At 54.9% G+C, this 14,894-nt stretch overlaps 4 protein-coding genes across 4 annotated transcripts; all 4 read left to right on the top strand.

Annotated features, from left to right (window-relative positions):
• Positions 1-4,744: 4,744 nt before the first annotated feature.
• BZA05DRAFT_415710 (uncharacterized protein) lies at positions 4,745-7,234 on the top strand (the record flags this gene model as incomplete). The annotated part of the gene is made up of 4 exons (XM_051485331.1): positions 4,745-5,698; positions 5,756-6,701; positions 6,754-7,124; positions 7,187-7,234. The coding sequence occupies 4 exons, from the start codon at positions 4,745-4,747 to the stop codon at positions 7,232-7,234; spliced, it is 2,319 nt and encodes a 772-aa protein (XP_051342971.1).
• A 919-nt stretch (positions 7,235-8,153) lies between these two features.
• BZA05DRAFT_386958 (uncharacterized protein) lies at positions 8,154-8,502 on the top strand. Its single transcript, XM_051482526.1, has one exon. It carries the CDS (start codon positions 8,181-8,183, stop codon positions 8,466-8,468), a length of 288 nt encoding a protein of 95 aa, XP_051342970.1. The 5' UTR covers positions 8,154-8,180; the 3' UTR covers positions 8,469-8,502.
• A 600-nt stretch (positions 8,503-9,102) lies between these two features.
• On the top strand, positions 9,103-10,937 carry BZA05DRAFT_163917 (S-adenosyl-L-methionine-dependent methyltransferase). The gene is made up of 2 exons (XM_051479116.1): positions 9,103-9,362; positions 9,433-10,937. The coding sequence occupies exons 1-2, from the start codon at positions 9,150-9,152 to the stop codon at positions 10,864-10,866; spliced, it is 1,647 nt and encodes a 548-aa protein (XP_051342969.1). The 5' UTR covers positions 9,103-9,149; the 3' UTR covers positions 10,867-10,937.
• Positions 10,938-13,179: 2,242 nt separating this feature from the next.
• On the top strand, positions 13,180-14,103 carry BZA05DRAFT_386951 (Ribonuclease/ribotoxin). The gene is made up of 3 exons (XM_051482525.1): positions 13,180-13,431; positions 13,513-13,767; positions 13,860-14,103. Exons 1-3 carry the CDS (start codon positions 13,341-13,343, stop codon positions 13,916-13,918), a joined length of 405 nt encoding a protein of 134 aa, XP_051342968.1. The 5' UTR covers positions 13,180-13,340; the 3' UTR covers positions 13,919-14,103.
• Positions 14,104-14,894: the final 791 nt, after the last annotated feature.

Raw genomic sequence — 14,894 nt, 5'->3', positions numbered from 1 at the left:
GGGAAGCCGTACCTGCATAAACCTAAGCACGTCATCTGCATTCGAATTTGCTTCACGGACCACATCCTATAGTAACGATGACATGACATGACAGTGGTTATTGTTATCTGGAATCGGATCTGTGTCATCTTGGTGAGTATTCAGCACGTCGAGATACCGTACCTAGGTGTCGCCATATCGTTGTATCGGGGAAGGAGGCTCAGAGTCTTTTCGTCTGGGCCATAACGGCGTCCTCACCGCTGGTTGGATATCCTCATGGTAGGCGAGAGAGAGAGAGGGTCCACGCGTTCCCAACGCTGTCTGGAGTAGAGTATGTCATAGGTATCTGTTAGTTAGGTAGTCCAGGACCTTCCCAGCGATCCGGACTCCGGAGTTTTCCTCGCAACAACCGAGTTCCGACTGGCCGGTGCGATGCAGTGCTCGTGTGCCCACCTCCCACCTCCCACCTCCCTCCACCTGAAGCATCAGCATCGCCGGCGCATCAGCCATGTGTGTGTGCTATGGCATTGATCGACACGCGCCATCATGCAGGGACCAACCAGGAAAAAGAAGCGGGCGGTGCTAACATCGGCCCATGATCGGCCCGGAACCGTCGGCTGGCGACTTGTGGGGGAAGAAAAAAACATTCGGTTTCTTTTCCCGCAAAAACGCGGGTGGTGGTGGTGGTTCGAGAATTTCTGCGGCCCCTTCCCCTCGCTGCCGTATCCGAACTTAAGTTGACCCGGGCTAACTAGCATACATAAACAATCCTCTATGTTATTAGCGTGATGCCCCGGAACCACCAAGCCTCGTCGCCCCACTTGAACCGGGCGGGCCAGCGTCGGTCGTACGCGTGTTGGGCCGCGTCTCGTTGTTTTTTCTCCATGTTTGGCCTGGTCGCTGCTGCTGCGGGTTTATAAAAGTCCCAATCGTCCGGTTGCACTAGCTGAAACCACCCTCCCCTCCCCTCCCCCTTTCCTCTGGGGAGGACGCGGTGAAAATGATCGATCGTAGGTAGGTTCATCCACGATACGATCCTTCCGCAAACCGAGGGGGCTCCGACATATGTGCATGTATGTAGTTATCAGTCGGGGTCGGAATAGGAAAATCGGTGTGACTCGTGAGAGCACAGAACGCGGGCCACTGAAGCCTATTTCTCTTGTCCACTTATGATCTCCCACCCTACAGAACGCTCGAGTAGAATAGGAAGTATGTATCCATCCTGCACTTGTTTTGACTAGTCGTCCCAGCTCGTTTTCTCCGTAACCCCACGTGCGATGCTCTTCAAGAACCATTCGCTTGGACAAGTCTTGGAGGGAGATTCTCGTCGACCATCCGAATGGGGGACAAATGGGAGGGCTCATCGACCATCCGTAGGGGAACAAATCAACAGATCACAGTATAGGCAGTTAGTACCGCTGTACTCTCTTCTCATTCATGTACCCTTCTAAAGACGGCCGTCACGTATATGAGTTGCCCATGTTCTTCGGGTACCTGGAGCCGCCCCCATAAGCTGGAAATCATGGTTGGGTGCTTATGGGTGACACCGAAGTGCAGGCCCCAGGGTTGTCGATGCGGAGCGGAGAGGGAATCGCGAGGAACATCTGTACCCAGATTGCTGTGTCGAGTGGTTCAAACTCGCCTGCACACTCCGTTTGACGGAGCACATGGATGTTGTTCAGCGGGTCCGATGGGGCTGTTCGACGCTGTACATGTAACTGGTCAGTACTCCACTATAGGTGGTATATAGGGCTCATGGGAGAGGGAAGGACGAAGACGAGCATGCCCCCCCCCCCCCCCCCCCCCCCCCCCCCCCCCCCCCCGTGCGAACACTCTCTCTTCCAACCGTTGGCTGCAAGACTCCCGTCGTCCCGTCGTCCTCACCGTTGTCGTCACGACACCCACCCAGGCTGGGGGAGCACACGAGTGAAGCTGGGGCTGGCGGTGGAGCAATCCCTGGAGGTACTTTATGTGGAGTACGATCTGCAGAGGTGGAAGGACGGGATAATCGCAGCCAAGCATCCTAAAATGGGCAATTTGCTTCTTCCCAGGTTGGCTTAGCACCAGCGAGTTGCGACTGGCGGTGCACCAATAATATCGCGTGTTATCGAGTCCACGGCAATCGCGCCTGAGTGGCTGGCGGTGGGGTTCAGATGTCGCAATGCAGTAATCGGGCCTGCATTTGAAACCGACGCGTCTCTGCTGTCTGCGTTCTTCAGCTCTCGGCGGCGCTTTCGGATGTGCGATTCCTCCGTGCAATCGGTCGGCCGGTCGCTGTGTCGTCTGTTTGTTAGGTACGGTATGTATTCCGGAAGTCGCACTGGCCGTGGGAGATGTCTAGGTTCGGGTAATGGGTACATGGGGACATGAGGGCATGGGGACATGTCATAGATCTCGGTGCCACCGTGCCACATTGGATTCTGCAACTGCGGAACCATATCAGAAATGTGTTATATTAAAAAAAATTAAAAATTTAAAGATAGAACAGCAGCCTTCCCTTTCTTCCCCCCTTGATGTCATGGGCGAGCCGCGACTGTTGATTTCTGGGGGGGGGTGGAGAGTGGTGGGCTCGTTGACGTTGCCTGATTCGATGCAGCCGGGCCCTGACTAGTGTCGAGCTAATGTGGCCTCTTCCTCTCCCTCCCTCTCCGCCGAGAGCTGGTGGTGGTGGTGGTGGTGGTGGGTTCTCCGATCAAAAAAAAAGCCGTTGTTGATTTTGTGGCCTCTTCGGATTTTCAGCATCCGTGTTTGTTGACTGGCGGTAATCTGGGGTGTGTCCTGCACGAGCTTCACTCTATTAAAGTGCCTGTATCTCCTGTCTCTCTCTGCCAGTTATTGCCATTATTGCCATTATTTCCGCCGTGATATCGATGTGCTCCAAGGGCGCGAGTATATACTTCTACTTACTGACTTAATGGCCGCTGCCCTCTAGAGTGCTGTGCGGTGGTGTTGTGCTGTGCGCGTATTGTGTGGAATAGAGTAGAGTGGGGGAGAGTGGAGGAGAGGAGTGGAGGAGAGTGGAGGAGAGTGGATGAGAATATAGTAGAAGATCTGGAGTATCTGCCTATGAAGATACCGGTCCTCTCGCGGTGCTTGTTGGTGGATGGAGTAGGAAGCAAAGCCAACATTTCATTCGCACTCTAGATACCTCCTCCTCTTCAGAAGAGCATTGCGACTGGCAGGCATGGACATGGATGGAAGGAAAGATGGGCTGTGGACAGAAGGAAGGATGGGCTGTGGGCGGCCATGGCTGGATGAAGTAATGACCTTCAGTAGATATGATGTCTGTAGAGTATCTAGAGTACAGTAGAGTACAGTGGTTAGTGTAGTGTACATCGTTTCGCTGCTGTGCATGGCGGTGAGCGGTGGTTACTTGAATCCAACCTACATACTTCCTTCCGTCCCTACATAAAAGTTTACTATCACATCCGTCACTTCATTTGTGGATCGCTACCCCCTTCCCCTTCCCTTTGCCCCCCCTCCCCCCTCCCCCTTCTGCTCTTTGCCCTCCTCCCTCCACCGCCCGTGCCGACCGACTTCGCCTTCTCTCCACCCCCATTCGCTAGCTGGGTCGTCCGTCCGGGTGCCCTTCGGTTCTTATTTCTCTTGAGTTGTCAGCCTGGTCATCGGGCTTCTCCTCCGTGACCTTCTCTCCTCCCGCCCCTTCCATTGCCGTCGACCGTCGCCCTGCCTACAACTCTCGCAACCTCTCTCCTCCGTAACCCCCTGGCTCCGTTCTGAAGGGCTTCCACCACAACCACCACCACCCCCTCCCCCCAGCCAAGCGAACCCCCATCCCCCTCCACCCCCCTTCCTTCGCCCTCCAGCAATTACGTCGCCCTCCTATCATCCTTTCACTCACTCTTCGTCTTCGCGCGCTCCCTCGTTTTGTACACTACTCGCCAACCCGCTATCCCACCGCTGCCCGCTCCGCCCTCCGCCTTCCTTCCTCCCCCACGCCCCCTAGACTGCTGGACTGTTGATTTCTCGGATCGCTTGTTACCCGCGCCGGACGACACTCGACCACCCACGCTCCGTACTTCGCGCGAAAGCCAGAACTCTTTCGCTCCTTCGCCCCCCCCGCCCCCTTTCTCTCCCGATTCTCTGCTACCGCACACACGGAGGAAGCAGCAGCTTTGGCCTTTACTACTTTTCGTTCAATTCTTTAATCACGCCGATTTGGACGACCAGATCAGCGGAGGAGCAGCGACGACTTCACTGTTGTAGCTCGAAGAAAGTCACGCAGCCCGCACCCACGGCCCGCCAGCTTTCGTCACTTTTCATTCGATTCTTGTGAACACTTTGCACGCTATACAACGTCGTTTTAATACTTTTAGTGTGTGGTTCTCGCTGTCTTCACGGTTGAGCTTTCAAGGGGTTAGTACCGTCTCCTGCCTCCCTTCACGTATCGCGTTGCTATCATTGGCGTTGTGCCTCCTGAACAACGGTCTTGTCCGTTTCATCCCCCCCTCTCCCGTGGAACGAACGTTTACCACCCCACGATTGGTCCCGATATGCTTACGTTGGATCCGCAGACGGACGCTTAAATCGCGACTGCACATAGACTTTCCTTTTCTTTGCCACTTCTCGGTTTCCCGTCACCTTTATACGCCATCTACATACAACAATCTCACCCAACCCGACCCGACTCAACACAACCCCACCTCCCGATCCCGATCTCCCCGAACCTTCGCAGCCAACCAAGCGAGCCGTTCTTCAAATCGTCGGCCTGGCGGCTTCAGTGAGTAGCGGTGATCGCCCAGCGATGGCAGCTCTTGTCCAGACTTATCCCGCCCAACAGCAGTCATCAGCTCCCGTTAGTCTCATGCAGCCGCGTTCGCAAGCGTCGCATGGTGCTTCTCAGGGACCCGGACAGCACAACGGCAACGCTTCGCGATACAACAACAGCAACAACGGTGGCAGCTATCGGGTCTACTCCGCTCCCGTTTCACCCTATGCCTTCACATCGACCCCTGGCCTTACCTCTTTCAAGGCGCCGAGTCCCTCCAAGCCTGCCATGGGTGGCAGACCGGACGACACCCGACAAGCCTACACCTCTCTGGACTCGCTGTCATCCGACGCCAACTTACGTGTGCCGTCCCAATCATCCCCACGTTCGACCGACGACTCTTCCCTCAATCAAGGCTCGCGACAGAACGTGAGGCCGCTGTCGACCACGATACAAGCCATACCACCAGCGGCTCCATCTCCCACCCGAGAAAAGCCCGACAGGTACAAGCGGGTCAACAGAAATTCACAACTTGGCTTGCCTGCTGGTTCAGCTCAGCCCAGTGGCTCAGGGGTGGCTGCCGTCTACCAACATCCCAGCCGAGCCAACAGTTCTCCGTCGCTACCTAACAGCAACGGCGCGGCAAATCTTGGACAAGGTGTCGTAAAGGCCCCTTTTGTTGGCGACTACACCGGACAGCTACGCAGCCAATCTGTCGACGACATCCACACATACCAACGACCTTCGACCTACCAAACGACTCAGAGCAGACGAAGATCAGTGGGTCCTGGATCCATGACGGCCGAAAATTTCCAGAGTTTTTTGAGGCAGGAGCTTGCGAGTACCAACCCGATCGGCGCGGTCGCGCCCGATACGTCTACCGGAAGCAAGAACACTGTGGTTGGAGACTTCAAGCCCCCGATGAGACCCGGAAGCCGACGGACGGGTAGTACCGATAGTTCAGCTTCGGGTAGCTCCTCTCGTGCTTCGGTAAGCCGCTCCAGCGAAGTTCTGGTGTCACGTGTCGCGATTCTAACGTCATAACAGAGCAATCGAAACTCCATCGTATCGAACGGTTCCAACACAGCGCAGTCGCCCGTACAGACGACGGTCGCACCGACCCACGAGTACAACGTCGTCAACATCCCACCACGAGGCTCATCAGCCGACGTTAGCAAACGGACGACCGCTCCTTCTCCCCTTTCGAGATCCGCAGTCGGCCCCGAATCCAACGCAGCCGGAAAGAAGCCCATGACACCTGTTGCGGCCGAAACAGAGGAGCGTGGCAAGAACTCTTCCGCGGTCGAGCATCTCAACGCATTGAACGATGGCCCGAAGAAGGGAATGAAGAACAGACTTCGGCGTGCATTTTCTTTCGGAAGTGCGGCTGAACTGAGAAAGGCTTCGGCCGTCAATTCGATGCGTGGCGAGGAGGCTGCAGAGCGTGCCCGAGCCCGCCAGGATAGATTCCGAGAAGAGCAGGACATAGAGCAGGCGCGCATCGCGAGACGCCAGGAAGCTGCTGGGTTGGGCGAGAACATTTACAACGGTCAGGGCAACTTTTTCACCGGATCGACCGACAATATCTCGGTTTCGTCCACCGCGTCGTCCGCCTCGATCATGATCCGCAAGATGGGCAAGGGCATCAAGAGACAGAGTCGTTCGCTCGTCGGGCTTTTCAGGCCGAAATCGGTTACCGGAGTTGAGCCCGCGAGCGGTCCCGTGTCCGCACAGCCCAGCCCAGGTCAGGTTTCGATGATCACGGTTGAAGCCGAACGAGAAAAGGTCAATGTCAACGTCAATGCTGCCGACCAGGTGGGTGGAGGAACGGGCTTTCCCAAACTCGAACGGAATTCTCTCGAGGTGAACTCGCGAGTCGGCACCGCCAATTCCGAGGGACGGAGAGGTAGTGCCAGCGGCAGTAGTCATAGGAGAAGGAGCGTTGTTGGTGGAGAGACGGAGGTTACGGCTTCGGTGAAGGGAATCCTTAAACGTAGGTTTATGTTGCACTGTTTATTGGGCTAGATGACTGACTGGAATTGCAGGCGCTGGTTCTTCCTCCCCGGTGACCAAGCCCACCGACACACTTCCGTCCGGATTCCAGCTCCCCGAGATCCCCATCGTATCTGGACCCGAAAACCAGCGACCGGGAAGCAACAAATCCCAGTCCGTCAAGGACAAGAACGAGCAGGAAGATTACTTCATGGCGCCCCCGAGGCTTAATGTCAACTCCCACAGTGCTCCCGCATCCCCCAGCTCCGGCTCCAAGTTCAACGTCAGCTTCAGCCCTCGCATCACCTTCCACGATACCTGGCCCAGTGGCGAATACGACAGGCGCGGCGAGATTGCCACGTGCAACCGCCTTACGCCCCTGTTGGCCCAGCAGATTAAGGAAGAGTTGAACACATTCAAGATGGTACGTACACATATAATGCCTGGGAGTGTCCGAGGCCACACATATGCTGACCAATGTGACAGGAAATGGATGTTCATGAGGATTCAAAGGTGTACACGCATTTCTTCTAACGACCTGGCAACCACCAGGCGTTCGCAAGATTTTGTTTTTATCACTGGAGTATGTTTGTTGATTTCTCGGCGGGTGGCGGGCTTTCTATAAACGGGCATTTTCTTTCTCCTTCTCTTAGTTCTCCTTTTCTTTTTCTCTAGAGCGTGTGCTGTTTGGTGTATCTAAAAAGTCGAAGGGGTTTGTGATATCACACGGCGGGGGGTTTTGGGGTTGGTTGGGTTCTGGTTCGGGTCCGGTTTGGTCTTTTTACTCTTACTGCTTGGTATTGCTGCGACTCCACTACTACTACTTACTTCTTCCACACGCACGCCATCTCATACACACATTGTCATGCTACGTTCAAGGAACGACACACGGGGAGCATCATTCGCACATCACACTCCCTCATCCACACTCTTTCTCTGTCTGTCTACTATATCTCTCTCTTTTTGCGCCGGGGGTTTTCTTCTTCTTGCTTTGTTGCATTTGCGCATTGGGTTGTTGTGTCTTGTCTTGTCTTGTCTTCTTCTCTTGCATGCATGGGGAACTGCCATTAAGTTGGGGTGGTTTCGAGGGGTTTGTTTTGTTTTGTTTTGTTTTGTTTTGTTTTTGTTTTTGCTGCTGCTGCTGCTTACGTACGTGCGCTCGTTTCGTGCCGTGTTGTTGGTTGGTTGGTTTTTTCCAAATTACTTTGGTTTAGTTTTACCGTTGTCGTCGTTGTTGTCGTCAGTCAGCATCATACCTACTATAGCTTCTTCATTCACTCATTCGCATACCATATTTTTTTTACTTTTCTGTCTGTCTGTCTGTCAGCTTCTCGCTCGCTTTACTACATCATACACACTCCAACTGTCTATCCCCTCATTATTTTTTTGCTGTGTTGAGCAAGTCATGTTTTCTTTGCCGGTGTACTGGGGGTCTGTGTCTGTAGGGGGGGGGGGCGGGTGCGTGGGTGGACGGTATGTTATGTCGTTGTTTTTTTTGTGTTTGTTTGGTACTGTTACTGTTACTGTTGTTCGCACTCGCATGTTGCTATGCATGTTGCTATGCTATACATCATCACCCTCCACTCTCTACATCTCTACACCTCTACATCTCATCCTGTCGATTGGTTCTGGCTTGGTTCCTTGTTCCTTGTTTTGCGTGCTCGGGCATACTTTTCCTCTATCTCTCTCTCTCTGGGATCGGGTCTCTCTCTGTCATTTTGCTGCTACGGCTGCTGCTGCTCTCTTTTGTGGAATCGGATGGAATTGAACGGATGGGGATGGGGATAAGTGTTAGATGGGGAGGGAGGTGATGAGTATGCTTCGTCCCGGGGGAGGTGGGAGGGGAGGGGTGAGTAGTAAATTATAGTATCGTACTGCACTGCTGCTGCTGCTGCTGCTTCTGATGCTTCTGATGGTTCTGTTTGTTCTTGCGTCGAATTGCGTCGAATTGCTGCTGGATGGTAATGTGCTGGATGGGGACGGGGATGGATGATGGCGGGGGGAGGATGGGGAAGGATGGGGATGGGGAGGAAGAGGATGGAGAAGGGAGGTCGTCTGCGTATGATACCTATTCGATCTGCTATGTTCGCGAATCGCTATCGTTGGTGTTGGAACTTGGGAAGTTGGGATGTCTATTGTATTGCATTCAACTGTTCACGGAATCACGGAATCACGGAATCACGGAGTCACGGGGATATCACTCGAGAGGTCGTGGGGGGATGGTGAATTGACCGTCAATAGCTGGTGGGAACTGTGATTCACCAGCTCGGAGCTTGAGGAAACTTAATGACGTCTCTGGTACCTTTCTCTCGCCCTTATGCCAAGCCCTGCTTCGATCCCTGCAAATCGAAGCTTAACCCAACGACCAGTCCCTGCACACTGCATTTCCATTTCCATTTCCATTTTTAGTTTTCTTATTTTTTAATTTTCTCTCATCACCGCACTCGCGATGTCGCTGTACATCGAGGCGGCCACGATCCTGACGTCGACGAGCGGGTCACTAAAGTCGCGCATATACCACCGCTCCCCCAGCAGCGAAGAAACGCCGCCGTTCAAGTCGCCGCCCGCGAGACTGTACGCCCTCATCGTTGAGACCCTGAAACATCAGGACATCCTCAATGAGGTTATTGCCAACAGCGGGATTTTGGGGTTGGAGAGGAAGGTTTGTTTTGTTTCTTTTACCTTGGGGAGGGGTGGGGGGTGTCAATGGGCTGATGAATGAGAATCCATAGCTATCCCACCCGCTCGCGCTCCTCCTTCTGCACGACCAGCTCCTCACCCGCGGCGGGATCGCGACCTCCAGCGGCCCGCTCAAGAACGCCGTGCTGAAGCACAAAGCGCGGCTGTCAGCAGAATTCACACGGGCGCGGATCCGGCGGGGGCACGGTACATTATCCTCGCTGCTAGCCGCGGCGAACAAAGCGGCCGCATCCAAGATCCCGCGGTGGGTGCGGATCAACACGCTCAAGACCGCGGGCGTCGAGGCGGCGATCGCCGAGGGGTTTGAGGACTACACGGCCGTCGCAACGATCAAGGAGCTGTTTGCCGAGGATGGCGGGAAGGAGAAAAGGGTCTACTACGTGGACCCCATCGTGCCAAACCTGCTCGCGTTCCCGCCCGGCGCGGAGTTGACGACGCACCAGATGTACGTGGACGGCAAGCTAATCCTGCAAGACCGCTCGTCGTGCCTTCCCGCGCACCTCCTGGCCGCGACGGGCACCGGCGCAAGAGTGGTGGATGCCACTGCCGCGCCGGGGAACAAGACGACACACATCGCGGCGCTGCTTGGCCCGGGGGGAAGAGTCGTCGCTTTTGAGAAGGACACGCGGCGCGCCGAGGTCCTAAGGAAGATGGTTGCGCGAGCTGGCGGCGACGGAGTCATCGACATCAAAGCCGGCGCGGACTTTCTCAAGGCTGATCCGGCGTCGCAGGAGCTGCGCGCGGTCACGCATCTCCTCCTCGATCCGAGCTGCAGCGGGAGTGGCATCGTGGGCCGCGAGGAGTACACGCTCGCCCCACTAGCTGCTGCTGCGCCGGAGGTGAAGGGCGGGAAGAAACGGAAGCGCGGCGCGGAAAAGGAAAAGGCAAAGGAAAAGCCCGTGCCCATCGTCGTCGCCGCCGCCGACGAGGCAGAAGAACAGGAGGAGACGAAGGAAGAGCTGGAGAAATCCCGCCTGTTGGCGCTGGCGGACTTCCAGGAGTCCATGGTACTGCACGCAATGACCTTCCCGGCGGCACGGAAGATCACGTACTCCACCTGCTCGATCCACGCGGAGGAGAACGAGGACGTCGTTGTGGCCGTGCTGGCTCACGATACGGCGAGAAGCAGGGGGTGGCGCGTGGAGAGGAGGGAGGAGGGGACCCTAAAGGAGTGGGAGAGGCGTGGGTGGCCGAATAGGTGCAATGGCGATGAGATCGTTGCGCAGGCGTGTGTACGCTGTAATCCGGTCGAGGATGGAGGCATTGGGTTCTTTGTGGTCGCGTTCGTGAGGGATTCTGCGGAGGAGCCTGAGGAGACACCTGCGGTGCCGGTGGCGGATAATGAAGAGGAGGAGTGGGGTGGGCTCAGTGATTGTGAGCCAGCGGACGTTGTACCGCAAACGGCAACTGAGGCTGTCTCGGCCGTGAAGAAGAAGAAGAACAAGAAGCGGCAGAAGAACAAGTGATCAAGATAGCATAGCAATAGAACACTTCCTCGGATGATAATGTGTGATACATGTGCTTGAATAACTTCATCGAGGCGTGCTTTTGTGCTTAGTATGGGCGTCGAGTTTTTGGTTTTGCCAGAGTATGTATGCACAGAGATTTACAGCTCATACGGTTTAATCTTGTTCAATCCCACTAGCCTAGTTGACTCTTCAAACGTATATTTTCAACATCAGTTCCTCTCGTTGGGAGATGGACCAGGATAGATTTTAATCCGTGAGTCGGACTTTGATATGTACCAGAAAGAAGGTGGGCAAATTGTGGCCGCCTAAACGGTAGCCCAACAAAAGCTTCACCCGAACTCCCCAGAAAGGACACTCCGAATCAATAATCCGACTCCTCTCCCTCTGCTCTTGACTTTTACATCGTTGCATGCTTTCCAGGTTTTCCTCCACACGCCGTTGGGTCGGATGTTCAGCCCCAGCTGAAACTTCAAACCGTGCAGATGTATTTTTCGATGTCCTCGTCCTCATCGCTTGGAGTCTTCCATCAAGCTCACGAATGTGATCTCGTGAGAAATAATGTGCCGCCAAGGGCTGAGATGGTGAAAGGTTGTGGTTGTCGCCTTGTTGCCGTGTTGGAGGGTGACGAGTACTATACACCGTGCGCTGCTCGATGCTGAGGACTGGCTGGTGCATAGTGGTGCTTAATGTTTCATACATACCTAAGCATGCATGCAAGTATGAGCGTCTTCTTATACATATGCTTACTGTGTCTTATTCACTGTTGGTATATCGATCCAATAGATATGATTCGCTACACAGTTGGGTCACATCACGGACGGTTCAGCAGCTTCAGCAGTTTCCAGTCTCGAGCTGGAGACGGTGTATGCAGCACGGCCGAGTAAACATGAGGCCTTAGGTGTTTAACTGCATAACTACGAAGCTTTTCTGCGCGCCGGTATGTAGGAGGATCGAAGTCAGCCGGAGCCGGTTGTAGACTGGAGTGGCTATATACATTGTATTCCTCTCGATCATGACCACCTCCTTCTCAGCGGACTATTCAAGAGTTTGGTTTGACCCCTTTCAAGTTGCATTCGGAAAATACTGTGGGGAAAATATGTGGCTACGTGGGGCTTCTCATCCGGGCCGACTTCAACTTGGTAGGTATATATGATAGTTATCTTGCACGTGCTGTGTTTTTCCAGATAACCACTTCTATATATCTACCTAGACCTGCAAGTAGAGTACCTAGTGGTGGGCTGGTAGCTGGTAGCTGGTTTGCGAAAGCGAAAACGACCGGACGAACGTGCGCATTCTCGCCGCTGCCATACGCTCAAGTTGTTGTTCTCAGCGCCCACGGACGGTGTTTATGCATGTTGCTTCGCTACGGATCGGATGGACGACCTCCAGTTGGGATTAGTTAGCTGCGGTTTCCGAACGTCTTCAGGCCGTCCCTCGTCCCGGATTCTGGAGCGGAACCGTAGCAATTCGACGGACGATGCACCGTGGCCTTCCTTTTTCCATCATATGTATTGTGAAAAGAGACCCCATGCTGATGGACTGCGTGCAGTTATTAGTAGTCGGCCGTACCCGCCGTCCGAACAAGGCAACTTCCCTCGCAACCAGACCTGCTGTTTACAGCATTCAAGCACTTTGAGAAACGACGATTGCAAAACCTCCGGCGCGGCGGGGACCTAGCGGCTGTTATCAGCCTATCGATAGGCATTCCCCGCCACACGTGCGCTCGTCGGGACTCGGATTGCCGAACAAGGGAGCTAGAGTAGTTACCCCCGCATCACTATTCTACGCGGGCAGCATCATAGCATCGCATATCGGTGGTTCCTGAGCTTACATTAGGATTCCGTGCATGCTCTATGTATGTATATTCGGTATCTCCGCAGAAGCATGATGCAGCATCGTTGATATCAGTGGAAGCGGGTTTTGAATGGAAGAGAGCGCGACGACGACGACGACACTCCTCCCTCCCTCTGCCTTCGAAATAACAACAGCATGAATGGGTGCGTTGACATCTCCTCCTCCAGCCTTGAGCGAATGTCGTTAGCTGAGATTAGGATCGGCGGCCAGGGAATGCCGGCCGCCAATTGGCGGCGCCCAGCTCGTTTCGAGGACCCTTAATCCAAGGAGCCCTGAACCGCCTATGTATATACGTGATCGGCGGTCTCGGAGCCCGCCGACGACGACGGCTCGCCGTTAGCCTTCCTTCCTAATGGAGCTGGCCGATGATGAGGCGGCAATCCACAGCCAGTACATAGAATATCTATGGAAATGGCTAGACCATGGTGTTTGTTTATCGCGGGAGAGCACTGTACCGGCGAGAGTGTCCGTGGGGACAGTCTCGTCTCTCTCGCTCTCGTTTGCTGAGCGGATGAGCTCGCTCCTGTACACGGCAGGCCGTATATAAACACCCATTAGCTCCCATCAAATCCCCTCCTCAGCCCAACCAGCCAGCCAGCCAGCAGTCCTCCGCCGCAATGTACTTCCTCACTGCCCTCGCCGTCCTTACGCTTCTCGCCTCCACCGCCTCGGCGGCCGTAACGGGAGTGACTGGCGCCAACTGCAACGGTACATACCTACATACATCCCCCATCCCCCTCCCCGCCGCCTCCCATCATCCCTTCCATCTACTCCCACTGACACGCCCAGGCTACGTATTCACCAAAGCAGCGGTGCAAGCGGCGGCCAACGAGGCCCTCGACCACCTCGTATCGAGCAGCACCGTGGGCGACAACGACTACCCGCACCAGTACAACAACTACGAGGGCTTCAGTTTCAACAGCGGCTGCGCCCCGCCCTACTACGAGTTCCCGCTGTTCAAGAGCTCGCTGTACACCGGCGGATCTCCGGGTGCGGACCGCGTCGTTATCGGCAGCAGGAGCGGAAGCTCGGCGAAGTTCTGTGGTGAGTGCTGTGCTGAGGACCTGCGGTTGAACGCGAGTGCGCGAGTGCGCGAGGGGACGGGATGCATGGCCAGTTGCTGACGAGGACCACAGATGTCATCACCCATTATGGCGCCAGCGGAAATGCGTTCTTGATGTGCGCGAATACGTAGGAAGTGCATTGGGAACTGTTGGGCGGACGCTGGATGGGGCGAGTGCGCTGTTTGGCTGGTACGAATGGTCGCCTGTCGTGTGTGTGTGTGTGTGTGTGTGTGTGTGTGTGTGTGTGTATTCGTGTATCCTGTACTATTATACTCATCGATACGTGGGAAATGGAATATCTTTACCTCTCTACAGGCAATTCAAGTGCGGACTCGAGCGAGATGTGTATAGGGGCATAGGTACCTTATAGATCAGGTATAGCAACAGCTTCGGAAATTCTCATAGCTTAGACTACTTGGGATGGGCCGAGGTCGGAGCCCTCAAGCCTTTGAGACACTACCGCTACATGTATCCTCAATTACAAGGCGCCGGAAGTTTGAAAAAACCAGGTGCTTCTTTGCTAGGATTTAGCTATGTAGATGCGGGTCGAATCCCCCAGACATCGATATTAAACCGATCATGCGATGTGTGCTCCGGTTGTATGTATATGTATGGAGGGCGTGATACATCCGTGGAATCAGCCAGCCCTCCACAATCCTGCGTGCCGTGTTGTACAATACGGGATCGCCACTGCCATTCCACCAAATGTGTGTGTACGTGAGGCATTTCGGAGAACCGACGGATGAGGGTGTCCTTCTCGGGTTCTTCTGCTTGAACCAGTGGGGGGGTCCCTCAGAGGCTATGTCGGATTCCATCGTACCCTGAGGAATTTCCACCCCTACTGTGGCTGGACGATATGTACATACAAGGTACCCAGCGTCGATGAACACCATGGGATCGACGCTCACGTCCGTCGCTCGACGGGAGCGCAGCAGAAGGCGCAGCTGCACCGCTCGTCTGCGAAAACGCCTCGGATCTAGAAGCGATCCCCCATCCGAGTCCACCACGAGTGATAGCCCGTGGGTGTCCGATCGGCCGTGGCCCGAAACGTTGCATTTCATCTGTTCTTTCCAGGAAAACGTGCCCAAAGTAAGACAGAAATGGTCG

Source organism: Tricharina praecox (assembly GCF_024521635.1).
Source record: "Tricharina praecox strain CBS 144465 chromosome Unknown BZA05scaffold_3, whole genome shotgun sequence".
Taxonomy (NCBI): Eukaryota; Fungi; Ascomycota; class Pezizomycetes; order Pezizales; family Pyronemataceae; genus Tricharina; species Tricharina praecox.
The sequence above is the reverse complement of the archived record's forward strand: the minus strand, read 5'-3'. Positions and strand labels throughout refer to the sequence as shown.